The sequence below is a fragment of the Monocercomonoides exilis genome (assembly GCF_001643675.1).
Source record: "Monocercomonoides exilis strain PA203 chromosome Unknown scaffold4-2303458, whole genome shotgun sequence".
Taxonomy (NCBI): domain Eukaryota; phylum Preaxostyla; order Oxymonadida; family Polymastigidae; genus Monocercomonoides; species Monocercomonoides exilis.
In genome coordinates, this window is record NW_027150549.1 from 2121156 (window position 1) to 2140669 (window position 19514).

At 38.1% G+C, this 19514-nt stretch overlaps 6 protein-coding genes across 6 annotated transcripts; 2 read left to right on the forward strand and 4 right to left on the reverse strand.

Moving 5' to 3' along the window:
* Positions 1-671: 671 nt before the first annotated feature.
* On the forward strand, positions 672-2256 carry MONOS_5735 (putative doublecortin domain-containing protein). The gene is made up of 3 exons (XM_067875910.1): positions 672-1287; positions 1348-1401; positions 1455-2256. The coding sequence occupies exons 1-3, from the start codon at positions 1253-1255 to the stop codon at positions 2020-2022; spliced, it is 657 nt and encodes a 218-aa protein (XP_067734950.1). The 5' UTR covers positions 672-1252; the 3' UTR covers positions 2023-2256.
* On the reverse strand, positions 2252-3163 carry MONOS_5734 (putative phosphoglycerate mutase). Its single transcript, XM_067875909.1, has 3 exons — positions 2738-3163; positions 2532-2683; positions 2252-2451 (listed from the first exon to the last, which is right to left on the reverse strand). Exons 1-3 carry the CDS (start codon positions 3119-3121, stop codon positions 2310-2312), a joined length of 678 nt encoding a protein of 225 aa, XP_067734951.1. The 5' UTR covers positions 3122-3163; the 3' UTR covers positions 2252-2309.
* A 9-nt stretch (positions 3164-3172) lies between these two features.
* MONOS_5733 (uncharacterized protein) lies at positions 3173-5017 on the reverse strand (the record flags this gene model as incomplete). The annotated part of the gene is made up of 3 exons (XM_067875908.1): positions 3173-3310; positions 3420-4942; positions 5002-5017. The coding sequence occupies 3 exons, from the start codon at positions 5015-5017 to the stop codon at positions 3173-3175; spliced, it is 1677 nt and encodes a 558-aa protein (XP_067734952.1).
* Positions 5018-5505: 488 nt separating this feature from the next.
* On the reverse strand, positions 5506-14652 carry MONOS_5732 (uncharacterized protein; the record flags this gene model as incomplete). Its single annotated transcript, XM_067875907.1, has 8 exons — positions 5506-10546; positions 10667-11280; positions 11404-12585; positions 12683-13897; positions 13960-14014; positions 14113-14249; positions 14326-14539; positions 14593-14652. The coding sequence occupies 8 exons, from the start codon at positions 14650-14652 to the stop codon at positions 5726-5728; spliced, it is 8298 nt and encodes a 2765-aa protein (XP_067734953.1). The 3' UTR covers positions 5506-5725.
* Positions 14653-14794: 142 nt separating this feature from the next.
* On the forward strand, positions 14795-16886 carry MONOS_5731 (putative Glycosyl transferase family 8 protein). The gene is made up of 4 exons (XM_067875906.1): positions 14795-14842; positions 14941-15075; positions 15128-15327; positions 15419-16886. The coding sequence occupies exons 1-4, from the start codon at positions 14803-14805 to the stop codon at positions 16733-16735; spliced, it is 1692 nt and encodes a 563-aa protein (XP_067734954.1). The 5' UTR covers positions 14795-14802; the 3' UTR covers positions 16736-16886.
* Positions 16887-17422: 536 nt separating this feature from the next.
* Positions 17423-17854, reverse strand: MONOS_5730 (uncharacterized protein; the record flags this gene model as incomplete). Its single annotated transcript, XM_067875905.1, has 1 exon — positions 17423-17854. The coding sequence occupies one exon, from the start codon at positions 17852-17854 to the stop codon at positions 17423-17425; it is 432 nt and encodes a 143-aa protein (XP_067734955.1).
* Between the last annotated feature and the right edge of the window lie 1660 nt (positions 17855-19514).

A 19514-nucleotide genomic window follows, 5' to 3' on the forward strand; every position in this document is an offset into this window, starting at 1 on the left:
CAGCCAATGCAAAATTTGTTTTGGAGCAATCTGTATTCAATACCATTAAAATCTTTGAATAAATCTGAGCTTGCAGTTCTTTCAGCTCTTGATTATCGATTGACTTTTGAATGGAAAGGTCGTCGTTTCTTACAGAATGGATATGATTACGAGAATATACCTGATGATGGAATCTTGTTTGATCAGGCAGACACTTATGATAAGTTTTTGGCGTTTTTGTCTTACTATACACCTTTAGAATAAATATAGCTCATCTGTAATATGCAGATGTCCAGTTTTTTTACAATGTTATTTGAATTTATATGTTTTCTTTTTATTCTTCTAAATAATGTTTTTTTCGTGTTAGCCGGCTTTTCTACTTGCTTCCTTTTCTCTGAAGTGCTTAAGCTTCTCGTTTTTAACTTCAGTTTATTCAATTAGTTCTACCCATTGATTCTGTAGTATCCTACAGTATTTTTGCCTTTCTTTTTGAAATGATTTTGGATTGCTTTTAAAAGCTTTTTGACTTATTACTTTCAATCTTCGCTGAAATTTTAGATTTTTCAAGTTTATTTGTCAACGTCTTGCAAAAAATCCAATTATGGATTTTTAATTACCCTTTAAACTGCTCTTTTTCTGAAGAGTTCGTTTTTTTAATTTATGTAGATCCACCTCATTAAGAAATATGTATTTTTTTTTTTTTTTTTTTTTTTTTTTTTTTTTGTTTGTTTGTTTGTTTGTTTGTTTGTTTTTCTTGTACTGCATAAAGCAATGACACTATGTCTTGCTTATTTTACAAAATTATCTGTTGTTTTTTGTTATGTGTCTGTATTAGGCAAGTTATCTTCTTCTTTATTTTTTCTTTCTTTATCTTTCTTTTTCTTTATTTGATCGTCTGATTTAGATAATATTCCCAATCAGAATATTATAATCAGCCGCCACTTTTTGTTCTGTTTTTGACTCTTGCTTTACATTTCCGAAAATTATGTGGCATCTTAATTAATTTGGATATGTACATGCTGGTCTTTTTCAGACATATTTTTTGTTTGCGAACTTCTTTATTGTATTTCAAAGTTGTGAACGATTTTTCTTTTCATTTTCGTAAGATTTCGCATCCGACATCATTGAAATCATCTCTACACACATTATTGCTTTTATCAACAATAACATTCGCAAAACTTAAAAATAATTTTTTGATCATAATTCACAAAGTATAAATTAGATCAAAGCGTTTAATTTCAAACACTTTTCAAAAGAAAATAAAATTTTCAAAATGGCTTCAACACCAATATCTGTTACTGTTTTTAGGTTTGCAAATGTAGAAATTGATGCATATTTAGTTTTTTAAAATCTACTTGTTTCAAACAGAAATGGAGATGTTCATCACACTGGATTAAAAATTGTTATGAGATCCACAATTAGGTTTGTAATTTGAAGCGTTTTGCAAAGTTGAATTTTTTCTTTTGTATATGAAGAACTATGCAACAGTTTTTCGATGTGATTAATAAAGATATCGGACTTGTTACAGGAGCTTGCAGAAAGGTCGTAACTCCTGAAGGAAAAACTGTAAATGCTCTGACTGATTTGGTTGATGGAGGTAATTATATTGCTTGTGCTGGAGAGCCTTTGAACAAAGAAAAATTACCAAGAGCATTAACCAAAAAATCAACTTCACCATTACCAGCTGAAGAACAAGCAAGCTCTTCTGCAACTCCATCAGCTGCTCCAAAGCCAGTTACACATGCAAAACCACTGACAAAATTTGGAACTCAGGTTACAAAGCCAAAAGTAATTTTCGTATTTCGTAATGGCGATATCCATGATTCGGGAACAAAAATAACATTAAAGACTACAATAACCACAATGGATAAATTATATCAGGCTGTAAATGCAGAGGTCCATCTCGTAACTGGATCTTGCAGAAAAATTGTTTCTCCAATGGGGAAAGAGATTAAAACATTAGCTGAATTCGAAGATGAAGGGAAATATATTGCACTTGCTGGAGAACCATTAAACAAAGAAAGAATGTCAAAGCACATTTAAATTTTAATATGTTCTCATGTGAAATTAGTTTTTCATTTTTCTGTTTTTATCTCTTTCTCAAACCCTGTTATGTTCTAATTAAGCAATTTCTTTCAGTAATTTGTTGCGTCAAACAACATACCAACAACCTATTTTGAAATTTTTTTATGTAATACAACATTCGCATTTGACAGTGTTTTACTCATTTTTGATTTCACTTTTATTTAAATAACATATTGGACATGTGAGCTTTCTTTCTTTTTTTTTTTTTTTTCCTTTTGTTAGAAAAAGTCTATGTGCTTTTTTCATCAATCCTTAGAAGCCCATTCACCTAATGTTCTAAGTTCAGCTGTAGGCAAATGGGGCAAATGCCTGTGCTTTCCTGGTGAAAGAGAGTTGAATAGTGTGGACATTATCTGAAGAGTATCGCCATGAGATACAAAAATTACACTTAATTTTACAAAGTGAAGTTAAAAATGGAAACAACAGTTTCAAAATTCACTTGTGCTAAAAAGAGAGATGAAACAAACAATTGCTTTTCAAATGATGTGGCTTCCTTTGAGCAACGATTTATCAGATTTCTTGCTCTTTCAGCAACATGAATGCAACTTTCAACACCACAAATTTCTTGTGATTCATCCATTTCGTCGTTGGTCCAAATCTTTTGATAATTATCTATTGGCTAACCATATTATTTAACAAAAAATTAGATAGATGAAAAAATGGCATTTCAAACAGTCTTGTCATATTCACCGAAATATCTTTCTCGCAAAAGTATGTCATGGGTCACATTAATTGGATTATAGCGTTCCTCGCTTTCCTTTGATAAATTCTTTTTTATAAGATCATTCAATGTTTCTGTAAAGAGAGCTGCAGTTTCAGCTGCTCGCTTAAAGTCACTGGAAATAACACGTACGCAAACAGCAGAATGATTTAGTAAATCCTCTTTTTTCTGTTCAAAAAAATGGCAAGCGGCATTACAAGCTTGTTTACGTCCATTTTGTGTAAGACCATAATTTTCAATGCATTCAGTTGGATTCGAAGCTATGACACCTTCTTTCATAGCTTCACTATCCCCATGACGTAATGCGAAGAAAATTATCTTTTTGCTCTCCTCCATAAAAATGAAATGAAGAAAATAAAATGAAAAGAAATTTGTTATGGCTCCATATTATGGATCGTGCTTCCACCCGATTTCATGCCCTCCAATGATTTGAGGTTCAATAAATCCACGGAAAAATTGCCCTTCAACCGTCCAACGTGCGCCATACCCTTCGGCTATTCTTATTTCAAAAAGAGGATAATCATGCTATTTTAAAAACAATAAATGGCCAAAATATGAAAATATGATAAAACAGAAAGTGAAAATAGAATCAAAAATTCATTTAAAAATAAATGTATTTTCAATTTGCACATACAACGATAGCATGAGCGTTTATCCACACAGCATTCGCTGCAAAGGCCTTAATAGCGTTAATAGCGGCATCATTCTTTGTGGATTCCCCTCCTTTTTTGGGGAGCATCCACCACAGACATCGCGACCCATGCTTTGTGAGTGCTCTTCCGGCAACTGTAAGCAGCTGAGGAGGACAGTGAGGCATTTGGGCAGATGCAAGAAGTGAGGAAAGCGAAGGAGGAACTGCAAAGGCGGGCATTTCTGAATGCAGCGAAGAAAGAGGAGGAAGCTTCCGTTTCTGAGGGGGCTGTTTGTGGGATGTCTTTGTTGGCGGACATATTTCTGAAGAAGAAGAAGAAGAAGATGATGATGATTGAGGCAATGATTGAGATCGTGAGTCTTCCTCTTGTTTGTTTTGCTGAGCGCTTTCTATATTTTCTCCTTCGACTTTAGAAATCTTTTCACTTTCTCCAACAACTTCTTCCGAGTTTTGACTCATTTCTGCATTCTTCTTTTCGTTGCATTCGGTTGGTTTCATCGCTTCCTTTTCCTTTTCCTTTTCTTTTTCCTTTTCTTTTTCTTTTTCTTGCTCCTCATTTTTCTTTGATGGTTCATGCTTTTGTGCACATCCAGCAATAGAGCCAGGCGAAGATCGCATCCGAAGCATCCGTTGCATTCCTTTCTCTCCAATTTCTTCACACAAAATCTTCTTCAGTTGGCAATGCCAAGGAAAAGAGGGATCTTCAAGAACAGAAAATACAGACTCTTCTTCAAAGTGAGAATATGATTGAGAGTTGAGTGAACCGGAATTAGGTGTAACTGTTGAAGGCGAGGAGGAAGAAGAAGATGAGGAAGAAGAAGATGATGACGATGATGATGGCATTTGTGGAGATGAACAATTAGAAGAAGATGAATCTTCACTCGAGTCATTTGATGGTAAAAGACATTGAGTTGATTCAGAAGCAGAAGCAGAGGCAGAAGCAGATGAAGAAGTTACACAAGAAGATGATGAAGGCGAATGAGATGATAACAACTCCGAACATGATGACTTTTCATCCATCTTTTCATCACAAGAAATTAAGTTTTCAATGTTTTGCAGTTTCTTCGGAAGAAAAACTTGTGTTAAAACTTGTGTTTTCACTGCATTTAGAAAAGGATCAGCTATTTCTTTTGGCTGCTTTGATCCTTTTTGTTTTTTCTCTTTCGATGAATTCGGCTCATCTTTATTACTTTCGAAACTCTTTGATGATGACTGACTTTGTGCGCATTCTTCGTTAGTTTTAAATGTTTCTTCGCCTTGTTGTTTTATTTGATCATTAACTTTCTTTTCTTCTTCTTCATTTGTTTTGACATCTTCTTCTTTTTGTGGTATCAACTCTTCGCATTCTTTTTTCTGTTGACTGTGCACTTTTGCCATATCTTTCATCTCATTGCTCATTAGAAGGGGTAAAAAGGTTGGATGAGTTACTAGCTGATCAATTTCTGAACGGCGAGCATCTTTGGATGTTTCCATCAAACAGACATCCGACGAAGGATATTCCGAAACTATAAAAAGTGGAAAACAATTTCAAGTAGCAGATAATTTTTTAAATGGATTTTTCAACCAAACCACACATCCATATTCAATTTGAGAAAAAAGATCCCTTGTTAAAAGTCCACTTTCAATAAAAATTTTGTGTACTTCTTTTGCTGCATTCAAAAGATTTGAATAAACTGAACAATCATCTGCAAGATTTGGTATTTGAGGTAATTCAAAAGGAAATATTCCGAATAAACCCATGTAGAGAAGTGCATTTGAGATCTTTTTATGAGAGTAAAAATACAAGAAAAAATGATTCAAAATAATTCAAAAATAATTCAGCATTCAAGACAATAAAATAGCATTAAAAATTAGCAAGTTGTTTACATCAAATTGATAATTCAAACCTCTTTGTAATAAGGTTGCTGCGGATAAGCAAAAAAATGAATTCTATCAGATTGTTCAGGAGGGAAAAATTGCTAAAGAATATTTAATTTATAATCGACTGAATTTATTTTAATGTGAAGCAATCAAACTGCATCATTTTCATTTTGTTCATATAGTTTTTCAACAAAATTGCAATCAATCATTTTTTCCGAAGAACATTCTTTCAGAAGTCGTTTAGCAAATAAATTCATCTTTAAAAATAATGGAAATATTCTTCTCTCGAAATGAGTTGTAAAATATTATGAAAACAACAAAATACAATAATTCAATAATTTTTAAAGAAAATAAAATTATAATGGATAAGAAAATGATCAAGAAAGGATTTGTTTCAAATAACATAATATATAACAATAGGTGAAAGATTATTTAATTGCACGATCTCGATTCTTTCCTTTTCCCTTTGATTCTTCGTCCTTTTTTCCATCTCCTTTTGGTAACTTTTGTATTTCATTCCTTTGATCTCCATTCTCGATTATTCTGCTCATGGTATCTCTTTGCCACTCTCGTTCAACTTCAACCGCTCGAGTCATCATCACTTCTTGAAGTTCTGTTCCTGCGCTGAGGACAGATGACACTTTTCTTCTTTGTCTGCTTTTTGAGTGTGGAAGGGGCAATACAGTTGAGGAAGGATGGCCAGATGCAGAGCCTGAAGAATGAACAGAACAAGATGATGAAGAAGAGGAAGAGGAAGAAGAAGAGGAGGAGGAGGAGGAAGCAGATAGAGATGATGCCAGTGTGTGTGTTGTGAGTGTGAATGAAGTGCGTGTGCCTGTCAAAGATGACGAGGAAGCAGAGCCGATGGAAAATGTGGAGGAAGAAGTGGAATTCGCAGAGAGGGAAGAAAGGCCAGAAGTTGAGCCAGAACGAGAGTGGAAGACGCGGGCAGCAGAACGATAAGAAGAGGAAGGGTGTTTGCTGGACAGCGCAAGAGATGAGACAGAGGGCGATGTGGAGGGAAGAGGGCGCAGTGGGCGGTGGAGGTTGAGAGAGGACGAAGGAGAGAGAGAAGGAGGAGGAATAAGGCGGATGGGCGGAAGATCCAACGGAGACATCTTTGGAGTGTGTGAAGGAGTGTGCTGGGTGTGTCGTGTGTGTGTGGATGCCAGTGAAGATGAAGCAGGAGGAGCAGCTGAATTCTTCTGATGAAGGTGGGAATGCGGATGATGATGGTGATGATGATGCTTTGAGACTGTTGTGTGAAGGCTCTTTTGGCGATGATGATGGGATGATCTCTCTTCACTTTCTCTTTTCTTTCTCTCTTTCTGAGAAATGTTGGTATCGTCTTGTCCTTCCCGATTGCCATGTGTGTGGTGTGTGTGATGTGCATTGCGATGCTCACGATGGCTGCTGTGCCGATGCAACAATATTGGTTCCGTGGTTGCTGGCACAACTACCTCTTCATGTTCGTTCAATCCTTCTTTTCTGTCTGAATGCTTCTTTCTTTCACTATTCCTTGTGTTATCCTCCAAAGAAGCTGATCTGCTGTCTTCTTCCTTCTTTGAGTGAGATGGCACATTGACTGTTCCATGTGCCATTTGAGAGGCAGACATTGCATTTGAGTGAGAAGAGCGATGTGAATGAGTCGAGTGCTGTTTGTGTGGATGATGGTGTTTGTGCTCAGAACGATGTGAAGGAGACAAAACTGAGTATTCGTTGTGATGCGCCTTCGGATGCAGAATTTCTGGCTTTTGTGTCAAATTGGTGTTTTGTGAGTGTTTCAATGCAATTCGAGTTGTTTCACTCTCCAAAGCAGAAAGTTGAAATGTTTGAATATTGTCACTGGCTTGTTTGGAATGATCAGCTGATTCTGAAGAAATAAGATCCGATTTTTTCTCTTCTTCGTTTTCATGCACATTTATAGCTTTCTCATTAAATGCATTCTCTTTCTCTTTCTCTTTCTCTTTCTCTTCATCTGCTTTGCAATGCAAATATTTTGATTGCTGCTGTTGAGCTTTCTGTGCAGCCATTTCTGTTTGCAGCAGCTCTTCCAATGCAATTTCTCTTTGGCTCAGCTTTCCCTTCCGTTTCCTTTTGTTCATCAGAAGTTGGAGTGCAACAGGCGACAGGGTGGACTTCAATGACTGCATTGACTGCTTTGTTCTGATGTGTGGCTGGGCAGAATAGTCTAAATGAGAAGAAGCTGATGACTCATTTGCAATAGAAGAAGAAGAAGATGATGATGAAGAGGCTGACATCATTACAGATGCAGCTGTCGATTGAGGAATTGTTTGAAAGTGTTCGTCAGTTTCTTTTGCCTCTGTAGAAGATCTCATTTCCTGGTGAGCCACATGATTTGAAGCAGGATTCGAGAAAGAAGCACCAGAAGTTGAACAGCTTTGTCCACTTTCCAATGAAATGTCGTGATGATTCATCGAAAAATCAGTTGATTCTGCATCTGTGTTGTTGACTTTGTTATTGTTTGTGTTTGCCTTCAAAGAAGAGAAAAGCAGAGGAGGAAGAGAAGAATTTGAAGACTTGTCAATCGAATGGGAAGAGCCAGAAGAAGCGCTCAAGTCAAAAGTAGCAGATGAGAGAGACAAAGGAGAAGATGATGGAATCTGAGCATTCACTGTTGATGATGGATCACTTTTGAGCAGATGTATTTTGCCTTCCTGTAAAGAAGAAGAGGAGAAAGAGGAGGAAGAAAAAGAAGAAGAGGAAGAAGAAGAAGAAGAACTCTTTGCATCGTGTGATTGCAAGTTCTGCAGATCCTGTATTGATCCAAGTGCTGACAAAGAGACAGACGAAGAAGACGAAGGCAGATACGAAGCAGCATCGCGTCTGATGAACACAAATGGAAGATGAGGTGCTTTTGAAGGAGGTGACGGAGGAGGCGAAGGAGAGCGGGAAGAGGTAGAGGCAGACACGGAAGAGATCGAATGAGAAGAAGAGCGCATTGAATAAGGGAAGGCAGACTCGTTCTGACAGAGCGGGTAGCTTTCTTGGTCTTTCAGGAGCTGATAGGGAAGAGTGTGTGGTTGAGAGCTTTTGTGGGGAAAACTGCTGTGCTGGTGGCGATGCGAGGGAAGAGAAAGAGAGCTGACTGAGGAATGGGCAGAGTGTGAGTGTTGATGTGAGTGAGAAGGAGAAGAGGAGAAAGAGGAGGAAGAAGAGTGGAGAGAAGAAGGGGAAGCAGAAGATTTCGCAGAGAGATAGGAGGAGCCAGAAAGAGAAGAAGAGCACGAGGCAACAGAGGCACATGAACTGGATGTGGAGACAGAAGAAGAGGAGGAAGAAGAGGAAGAGGATGAAGCATAAGTAGAGACAGTAAAAGCAGGTGAGTGAGATCTTTGTGTTGGATGGCCTTGTGAATGTGAATGCGACAGCTGCCGATGAGGAGATGCTGAGTTTTTGGTGAAGCGAGTCTTTCTGTGTGACTGGGGAGTCGAAAAGAACCAGGATGTGCCAGTGGAAGGAGAGGAAGAGGAAGGAGAAGAAGAAGAGGAAGATGATGTTGAAAGGGAAGGAATGGAAGATGAAGGAGAAAATGCAGCTGAGGAAGGAGCAAATGAAACAGTTGATGAGGAAGAAGAAGAAGATGATGATGATGATGAAGTTGGAGAAGATGTGTGTGGAGGAAGCAGAAGAGTCAGATCATTGTCTTCTTCCGAATCAGAATCACGTTTTCCTTTTCTTTCCGTCCTGTTTTCAGTTTCATCTAAAAGCAAACCTCTGTTCTTTTTCATCATATGAATGCTATCGAGATCCTCTTCATTAATGACCTCTTCTCCTTCTCCTTCTCCTTCTCCTTCTCCTTCATCTTCAGACGCACTTCCTTCGCCTTTGAAGATGATCTGCACGTCATTCACGTTTGTTGTTGTCCATCTGTCTACAATTGCAGCAAATGTTGAGAAATCATCAAGTGCTGTAATTCTCCGAAGTGGTGTCGACGGAGAAATTAGCGATGCAGATGCTGTTGATACATTAGAAGAAGAGAGGCTGTTTGTGCGAGAAGAGAACTTTGGAGCAAGAGGAGAATAAGGAATGGGCCAGGAAGGAGAATTGGGTGAGTGGGTGCTGCTGGGCGAATTATGTGGTGAGCAATAAAAAGCAGACGATGAATGAATTGATGATGATGATGTTGTTGCTGTTGTTGTTGAAAGTGATGCGCTCGTTCCAGATGAGGCATTTGTTGGCTGAAGTGACGAACGCGAAGAGGAGGAAGCAGATGAAGCAGATACAGATGCTGATGCAGAAAAAGAAGAAGAGCCAGCAGAAGTAGATGCTGTAGCGCATTTTGTGAGCGAGTCCATCTTTTCCATCTTTCTCAGCTCTCTTCGTCTTCGTATTTCTGCATCTGCTCTGCAGACATGCGCACAAAATGCGTCAAAGTCTGTGTTGAATATGGTGTGGTGCTTTCTCATTCTTCTGTCGTTTCTACCTCTGCAAAATGGAGACTGTTTGATTGAAAAGCCATCTGCACTCAAATTTCTGCTGTGCTCAGAAGAAGAAGAAGAAGAAGAAGAAGAAGAGGCTGCTTCTCTCCACACGATTTCTGCTTTTGATAGAGCTGGTTGCGCAGAATGGTCACGGAGCCAGTCAAACACAACGCCTGCAGAAGAGGAAGAGAGGGCGAGAGGAGCAAGAGAATGAGAAGAGGAGGAAGAAGAAGAGGTCGAAGAGAGAGAAGAGGAAGAGGTGTGGAAGGGATGGAGAGAGCGTGCTGTGTCTGCTTGGCGGGTCATCAGACAGCGACAGAGAAAAGAGGAAGACAGCTGGGCAGAAGAAAGAGATACAACAAGAGAAGAGAAGGAGGTTGGAGAAAAAGAAGAAGAAGAAGAAAGAGAAGAGGAAGAGGAGGAAGAGGAAGAAGTGAAATGTGGGTGGATTGAATGAGAAGAAAGGGGGATGATATTTGTGTTGCAATGAGGATATGAATTGGATGAAATGCTTTTTGGAAAAGAATTAGATTGAAATGAGGATGATGAAGGAGACGATGAAGGAGATGATGGAGAAGGCGATTGTGATTGAGAAGAAGACGGCGATTTGGGGGAAGATGAAGTGTTGCTGGTTGAAGTGCGAAGTGTTGCTGAAATGTTGTCTTCTGAATGAGATGGAATGATGGACGATGAAGAAGAAGAGGAGGAGGTAGAAGAAGAGGGAATAATTTGCGATTGAAACTGTAATTGAGGTTGTGTTTGAGATGCTGATGGAGATGAATTTGTTGAAGAGGCTGATTGGATCTTGAATGAGGAATGGAATTAAAATAAATTATTAAATGAATGATAAATAATAAAAGATATTAAATATGAAAATATCATGAAAAAAAATAAATAGAATCCCAAAGATTAAAAAAATCATACTTCATTCGCATCCCCTTTTAACTGAATTGTCTGCCTGTGTCTGGAAGACAGCAGAACTTGTGTCATATCTTCAGATTCGCTTTCTGTTGCAGTCTGAACTTCCATTTTTGTTCTTTTCATTGCTCCTCTCACGAACAGAAAGGGAGTCTTCACCCAAACAGGAAGAAGAGGAAACTGGCTTTCCGGCAGCACCAGTTCGAAAGAGACGAGTGTTGGGAAGAATTCAGAGGGAGATTTTGGCTCAGGAATAGCAATGGGAGAAGGGTAGTGATATTCTGATGGAAGTGGGTGAGGAAGAGGCCGATAGTCTTCCTTCATGAAGAGGGAGGCGGAGGGTGTTAACACAGAAAAGGGGAAGATTGTTTCAACTGTTGTGAACGGGATGGAAGAGGAAAAAGCAGTTTTTGAAGAATAAGCAGCTTTCTCTGCGTTTGGGTCATATTCTTTGAGAGACAGCCACGGAATGTCTGAACTTGTCAGCAGCTGCTTTGTGGAACAGGAAGTCGAAGCATTCAGGCTCTCCTTTTGTGGTTCGATGATTTTTGGAGGAGGAGTTTGAATGCCACTTTTGGAGGCGCCGTGTGTGGGATCGAAGATAAACTGGTGGGGAATGACTGAGAAGTGAAGTGGAGATTATTCAGAAAGATTGATAGAAAATAAATAGAAGGAAAATATATTGAATACAATAAAAGAATGAAATGAATAACCATTATGATAAGAGTGTATATCTTTCACACCATCAAAATAATATCCAAGAATTGACTTTGTGTTCAACGTCAGTTTGGCTTCTTTCTTCTTCCAATTCCATTGCTTTTGAGCAGATGAAGCTTTTCCTTCATCATCATCATCATCTTCTTCTTCTTCTTCTTCACTTCCACCTCCATCTTCCCTTCTCTCTTTCTTCTTCACTTCAGAACTAGACGCTGAATCCAATGAAGAAGAAGAAGAAGAAGAAGTTGGGTCATAATCTTGAGGAGGGTTGAGAAAAGGACACTTCAAAGTGATCAACGATTTCAATTGCTTCATTCGTTTGTCTGTTGAAGCATCAGGAAATGGCATGCTACTCAAAGAAGAAGAGGAGGAGGAGGAAGATGGTGAACTCATTTTGTATAAGCTTCTTTTCGATTGATTTCGTGAAAGTCTTCCTTTGTGTGGTTTGCAAAATGATTCACTATCATCATTGCAATCATCATAATCATCAACTTCTTCTTCTTCTTCTTCTTCTTCTCTTTCGTCATCATCTTCTTCTTTCTCTTCATCATCTCCACTACGGCAGAAACACTCAACAGCAGCAAAAGGATCTTCTACCATTCCATCCCCTCGAATGAAAAAAGGCTCTTCCACTTCGACATATCTATTGTTATCATCATCTTCTCTTTCCTCCTCTTCTCCTTCTTCTTTGTTAATCTCCTCCTTCTCTTTTTCCTCTTCTTCATCATCATCACCTTCCCTCTCTTTCATCTTTCTCGTCTCCTTCTTCTCTGCCTTCTCTCTCTCCGAATTCGCCTCAAATGGTCTGAATTCCTTCCACCCGACACACACTTTCTTCTTCACTTTGTCCGGAATCATCACTTTCAGCGCCTCGTATTCAAATCTTCCTTCTTTCGAAGAGCAAAAAGAGCTGTCTGAAACAGGAGGGCGCGGAAGAGGAAGAGGAATTGGAATGAGCAGCTCAAATTCGACCAGAAATATCAGCGTCAAAAGCGGGTGAGGATAGCAAAAGCGGATAAATGTCGATTTTTTGGCTTTTGAAGAAGGGAAGTAATTGACAACGTTCATCTTTTTGGCGTCTTTGCTTTGCATCGAAGAAGCTTTGCCTTTCACAAGAGGAATTGAAAGAGGCTTTTCAGATAACATTTTGTAAGTGTTGTGCACGAAGACATGGAGGGTGCGGGAGAGGATGATGACAGACTGATCATCTGAGGGGAAAAATAAAATTTATTAATATACAAAATAATAAAAATAAGAAGTTAATGTGGATGAATTATTGAACATAATCACTTCAAAAGCACAAACCGTTGTCTATCCCATTCTCTGCCAGTCTGACGTAATTCACTTTTGTTCTGATCTGCTCTTCGAGTGATGCATCCATCTTCACACACACATTCTCTAATTTCAGTGTCAGCGGTACAACTTCAATCGGATTCGCCAAGCAATTTCCAAAGAAGAGTGGACGTTGTGTCACAATTGTGCGGAGCGTGCGATAACCAGAAGGAAAGAGCGAAAGAGAGAGAGAGGAGAAGATGAAATCTTGATTCCTCTCTTTCACTTGCTCCTTCTTTGCGGTGCTTGGCTTCTCGCAGAAGTCGTCGCGCTCCCAAAAATTCTGATCCAGCCAGGATGAACCAAGAAAGGGAACATATTTCGATTTATACTTCGACTTCGACAGGTCTTCGTACTTATTCTCTTCCCTTAGCGTAGCTTCTGCGTATTCGTCTTCTTCTCTGTCGTCCTCTTCGTCTTCATTACTGTCTTCTTCTTTGTCATCTTCATCGTCATCTTCATCATCTTCGTCGCTTCCCTCATCAGAACTTCTTTTTCTCTTCGATTTCTTTCGCTTCAAATGTGAATTAGTTCTTTTCATCTGCCCGCTCTTCTTCTTTTTCTTTTGGGCTGCTTTCTTATTTTCATTGCCTTTTGCTGTTTTCTGCTTTTGAATCTTTTCCTTTGTGAATGCATCGATTATCCTCTGCTTCTCTCTCATTTCTTCTTCTTCTGATTCTTCCAGAACTGAATTTATCAGATTCAATGTCCGCTCCAAAATCAGAACTTGAGGTGTTTTTTTGCTTTGGCGAAATGCTTTCTCCTTCTTCTCTGGCTTTCTCTCTTTCAATAGGGTTGTTTTCATTTTCTCGGTTTTTTGATTTTTCGCTTGACTTTTTGATGAAGGTTTGTCACTTCTTCCTTTAAGATTTCTGTCTTCTTCTGAATCTTCCATATTTTCAGTGTTGCTTTCATCAACATTTTGTTCTTCTGCTTTCTTTTTCTTTCGCGAAGGATACAATTCTAACAGCTCTGCTTCAATGAAGTCTTTTTGTTCGAGCAATTCTTTCTTCATCGTCTGCTTCAAAATCACTCGAAGCGCTGGCGATATGACGCCAACCTGTGACAACGATGCATTACGCTCTTCGATGATCGCATACGATGGTAAAGCCTTACTGAGCTTTGTGAGCATCTTGTGTGGAACTAATGTGAAAGTTAGTTCTGATTCTTGCATTGGAAGGAGATTGGCTGAAAAAACAAAAGAATCAGTCATTTTTTGGACAATAATGCAAATTAGCAAAACAACAAACGTTGAACGCCAAGATCTGTTTGCACAAATAGCACTCGTGGCGAACCATACGACAACTTTTTTCATAAGGAATAATAGAATTATTCATACAAATCAAGAAAAAAAACCATTGAGAACGAAAGAGAGACAGAGATAATCAAATTTAAGTTCAAACACCAACAGTTTCTTGAAATGGAAGCAATGATGATTTCTTGTAGTTGCTGAAGTCCGCTTCACTTTTTATGTGATCTTTTTGAATTGTGGTCCACCCAATTCCTGTTTCTCTGAAAACTCTGTTGTATTGATCCAAAACTAAAAAAAAAAAATCAATTATAGTTTGAATAATTTGATCCTTCGTATAGCAATTAAATCATGAAATGAGGCATACCTACGAATGTTAACTCAATAATTATTTGAAAGGATATGTCATCTGCAATGAAAAACAAAGCATCATTTGTAATACATTGGAAAACATCGGATTCTATTTCTTGGCGCTCGTGAAGTCTTCCTTCGTACGTTTCTCCAAGTACAGTCCTTGTTGTTGTGTTTAAAAAAGTGATGCTATAACGATAAAAGCATGGGAAATCGGTTATTCCTGATTTCTGAAATAGAAACAAATTAAATATCAAGTGTATAATTATTTATTAAAGCATACTATTTCTGGATGCTCTCGAATTCGATCTAATGAATGGAGAAACAGACAAAATCCTTTCATTCATTTTTGAAAGATAATGTAATGGGCAGAAAAGAAAACTTGTTAATGCGTTTCTTTGTGCATATTGCTGTTATTTTCACATTCATTTTTGAAATTATAAGGAGACATGAGAGTATTTGTATTGCGATCCCGTTACAAAAGTTTTTATAAATGTTAAAATCAAATGCAATTGTCACGAATGTTATGAATGGTAAATAGATTGCTCAAATTATTAATTTGCTATTCAAAAATATTGATGTTTTCAATTTTATTTCAAAACAATGTACGACAACCTTTGGCAACATGAAGGTAATGATTATGTTGGTGGCGCTTTAGTTCTTGGACATTCGATCAAAAGACACCTTAAAGTGCCTTGCGACCTTATATGCTTAGTAACTTCTGATGTTACAAACGATGCTAGACTAACTTTAACCAAGATATTTGGTATTTGCGTGTTTTCGTGTTAATTCAGAAATAATTATTTTATTCTTGATAGATTTTGTAATTGAAATTGAAAAGATTGAATGGCCATGCAACATTGATAAATGGAAGAGATTTAAAGACAGCTACAAATGGATTTATTCTTGCTTTACGAAATTAAACGCATTTCAACTATCTTGCTATCAAAGAATTCTTCTTCTTGACGCTGATATGATGGCAGTTGGTTCAGTTGATGAACTTTTCACAAATACATTTGTTTGCTGTTAATTGCGTTCATATTTATGAACTTCGTGATTTTTCCATTTCTAAAAAAAAAATCATAATCTAATTATTTTCTTTTTAATAGAATCTTCCTTTAGGAACTGTTACCGGTGATGAATGCAGCAATTTAGAATTAGGCGCTGTAGTAAATAGAACGCGTGTTGTCGATTCACTTCGAATGTGCTATGGAATTAGCGGTTGTAGCTTGCTTTTCGAGCCTAATGTTAAGGATTTTGAAGGGATGCTAATTGAACTTACGCAAAACAAACATTACGGGAATGAAAGATTCAATGCAGGGCCCGACGAACAACTTGTCGCACAGTATTTTCTTAAGAAAAACAAATGCTGGCATTATTTGCCATCCAAATATTCTATTCCTGGCTGGAAGTCGAAGCTTGTGGAGGGACTTGCAAAGTTGATACCAAATGAAAAAACAATAGAAGAGCCAAAAGGAAGTAATCATAAGGGAGCAAAAAGAAGGGAGAGAGGTTCTGAAGATAACGAAGAATTTATTGGTTTTGGGAAAAGAGGAAAATGGCAAAGTGCAAAAAGAAAAGAAAGAGAAGAAAAAACGACTCAATTGATTCAACCTGCTGAGTTAACAGACGAAGACAAAGCAAAGATTGAAAGAAGAAGGCAAAGATTCGGAGGCTTAACGACAAATATCAACAATCAGCCAAGTTCTGATTTGAGCCAGTTGCAAGCGTCGCAATCAACAGAAACACCAGAAGCGAAAGCCGAAGAGCAGACATCCAGCGAAGAGGCAAAAGACGCATTGGAAAGTGACTCAACGGCTCTTATCCACTTTGTGACGGAGAAGCCTTGGCGCTCGCAACACGGAGACTGGGCAGACTTCAAGCTGTGGAATGCAGAAGTGCGCTTGCTGTGCAGAAATGACAGTGAAAAACCAGAAAAAAGAGAAGATTGCACCAAAAAGAAAGAAAAGTTGGATAATTCTGAAACAGAAAGAAAGGAGGGGCCTAATGAACTGCAGCAAAATGAACAGACAGAAGGAACTTCTGAAGATGAAAAGAAAATTTCAGAAGATTTGGCAGCTTCCGCAGAAAATGAAGCAAGCCCATCAACATCCATTGAATCATCTGCTTCTTTATCCACACAAACCATTCTTTCTGTCTCTGCAACATTGTTTTCAAATTGGTTCCCAAAACGCATATTTGAATCTGATCCATTTAAAGAAGAAGATTCTGCACTTTCATCGAGTTCTTCAGTAAGCTCTTCTTCTGTTATGTCGTCTTCGCTGCCTCCTCATCCATTCAGAGAGTCTGATGCTGTTATTTCACAGCCTGAACAGCATCGCTGCCTTCATCTGAGAGACTTTCTCTCCAAACGTGGAATTGCATACATGGAACCGTCTTCAATTGTCCCCGCACTGCATTCATAACTAATCAATGGGATTAGAGTTTGAACTTTATGAAGAAGAGTTAGAACTGTTGTGAAATAGAGAAAAGAAATGATCAAGAGAAAAAAGAAAGTTCTTTTTTTTTATTCTCTCGAAATTTTCATTTTTTAATTTCGTATTTTTGATTTTAAATAGCAAATTTAATTATCTTCAATGTTACTTTTTTCATTAAGCATCGAATCCATAATTCTCATGAAAGATGAAAATCTTTATAAAAAATTTTTCGTTTCTGTTTTTCTTAAATGCGTATTGGCAATTTGGGCATCTATTGATTGACAAAATGAGAATTGATTTTAAAATATGTTTTTCTTTTTTCTTCAAAACCTCTGTATTATTTTTTAACTATCTTAAATAAGAGGAATCAAGAAACTTCAAAAACAACTGTTATCAAAATGAGAAAAGTATTTTTAAAAATACTTTTCTCATTTTGTCATGTTTTCATGATGTGAAATATGTTTGAAAAATGCTTGCTTCCTGATAAGTGAATGGTTTTATCCATAATTTTCAATAGCTAAAATAAGACAATATCAGAATGAAAAAGAATTGGTTTGCAACTTGAAAAACACATTTGTTGTACCTTGACAAACCTCGAACTCATCAACACCTCCTGTGTGTGAGCCATCTCACCATGGAACCTCTCAGTGGCTGTGCATTCATCACGTCACAACATCACTCAGCTGCCACCATCTGCTCCTCCACTTGCCAAGTCAACCCAGCAGCAAAATCACCACTTTTCCTCTCTGCACATGCCTCCTTCGCTCTCACAAGCTTCTCCCTTACCACCCCCCAACCGGCCATTTTCTCCTTCCCCCTCTTATCTGCCCCAAACAATCTCCTACCAGATGCCCACTCTCCAATCCCTGCCTCCTTCTCCATCTCCCACTCCTCTTTCTCCTCCTTCATCTCCCTCGTCCAGCCCTTTCTTTTTTCTCTTTCATCTTTCTCGTCTTCATCCACATCATCTTCTTTTTCTTCCCCTTCCCCTTCCCCTTCCCCTTCGATTTCCTCTTCCTCTTCCCCTCTCCATAACCATCGCCAATCCCATCCCCACCTCCAAATCCACCTCAATCTCCATCTCTCACACACCCTCTTCTCCAACATCTCATCTCCCCAATCCCATCCATCTCTTCAATCCCTTCACTCACATTCACTCAATTCATTCATCTCAACCACTTCTTCCTCTTCTTCCACTTCCTCTTCCACCAACACCAACACCAATACAATCCCCTCCTTCTCTCTTCACTCATCCCTTTCCATCCACTCATCCATCTTCCTCCACACTCACAACCCCATCGATGGTGCCATTCTCCCCAACCTCAACATCCCATCCACTTCTTTCTCTGCCTTCAACACATCTTTTCTTCGCCAAACACGCTCTTCATCAAATGATCCTGTCAAGCATATTGGAACTGAATCTCAAAGAAAAGAATTAAAAAGATTGCCCTTTACTGCTTTGAATAGCTATATATTTGAGTGGTGCGAATGGAACGATTCAAATGGACAAAATGATTATGGTGGAGCGCTTAATGTTGTTTGCGAAAATGCCAACCTCACAATCACTTCCTGCTCATTCAACAATTGTTCAACAAATGAACATCAAGCAATGGTGAAGGAGGAGCACTTCACACTTGCTGTTTGCAGAATGTGAACATCGCTAAATCCAATTTTTTCAAACTGTTCAGCTGCTCGTGGAGGTGCAGTTTATATGGATGGTCGACAATCATCTTCTGTCTATTCATTCTCAGATAATAGAGTTGAAGGTTGTAAAATAACAGGCACTGTTGGAACTGGTTTGTATTTCCATATTGAAGATTTTTCATCATACGGTCAATTCATGTTTTACAAATGCAAGTGCATTTCAAACTCAGGTGGTGATGCTGCTGGTTCTTTAACATTCTATTGGCCTCCACAAAATGAACCAAGTTAGTTTTCAATCAATGATTGCCAATTTATTTATAACAATCTGACTGCTTCTAAATCTTATGGATGTGCCGCAATTTATTTTCATTCAACTTATTCCTGGATGAATGAAGCACAATTCATCACTTTCTGCTTCTTCGATGGCAACACTGCAACTTACGGCAGAGTTATATTTATGTATTTTTCTATAAAAATGCCATTACCAAGTCTTTCCTCAATTTGTCAACAACAGGAATGACCTTTTTCTATCATTTGTCAGTGTTCAAAAGATATAAGGATGGTTTGTGTTTCAAATAAAAGAATTGTTTTCTGTTAAATAAACCAATCACAGCCAATTCTCGCCTTCTTCCATTGTCTTTCCCTTTCAATCCCCAGATTTTCAGCTCCAAGAAAGAATGAATGGAGAAATGGAAACTGAAAATACCTATTGGATTGAATCTGCCAACATGAGAAACCATTACCAAAGTGGATACATCAACAAATGAAATTTATACGAATATGATCAATAGGCATCTCACCTTAAATATCTTTATCGCGAAATCATGTTCGATCTTTGCCTCAGTCAACTCAAAACCACCAAAATTGATGATTTTTATCCAAAAAAAGAATCTTCAGCACAATTTCTGGGTTTGTATCACCTGCTTGTCAAGCACACAAATATCTATCCATTTTAGCTTTTCAGCACAAGTCTTGTGAACAATAATTTGAATTCTTCTTCTTCCAACAAGATGAACATTTGCTCTTCTTTTGCCAAAATCGCTGTTTCCTTCCGAGATCCAACTTTATTTCACAACGCCATTCAAAAAAGCTTAAAGATCAACAATCTTTCGACTTCCATATG

Excerpts from the sequence above, each read along its gene's own strand:
- MONOS_5735 (XM_067875910.1), top strand. The coding sequence starts at position 1,253 with ATGGCTTCAACACCAATATCTGTTACTGTTTTTAG. Across the intron at positions 1,288-1,347 it reads ATATCTGTTACTGTTTTTAG|AAATGGAGATGTTCATCACA; the intron begins GTTTGCAAATGT and ends TGTTTCAAACAG. Across the intron at positions 1,402-1,454 it reads GTTATGAGATCCACAATTAG|AACTATGCAACAGTTTTTCG; the intron begins GTTTGTAATTTG and ends TTGTATATGAAG.
- MONOS_5734 (XM_067875909.1), bottom strand. The coding sequence starts at position 3,121 with ATGGAGGAGAGCAAAAAGATAATTTTCTTCGCATTACGTCATGGGGAT. Across the intron at positions 2,684-2,737 it reads TCGGTGAATATGACAAGACT|CCAATAGATAATTATCAAAA; the intron begins GTTTGAAATGCC and ends TAATATGGTTAG. Across the intron at positions 2,452-2,531 it reads ACATCATTTGAAAAGCAATT|TGTAATTTTTGTATCTCATG; the intron begins GTTTGTTTCATC and ends TGTAAAATTAAG.
- MONOS_5731 (XM_067875906.1), top strand. The coding sequence starts at position 14,803 with ATGTTAAAATCAAATGCAATTGTCACGAATGTTATGAATG. Across the intron at positions 15,076-15,127 it reads AACTTTAACCAAGATATTTG|ATTTTGTAATTGAAATTGAA; the intron begins GTATTTGCGTGT and ends TATTCTTGATAG. Across the intron at positions 15,328-15,418 it reads AACTTTTCACAAATACATTT|AATCTTCCTTTAGGAACTGT; the intron begins GTTTGCTGTTAA and ends TCTTTTTAATAG.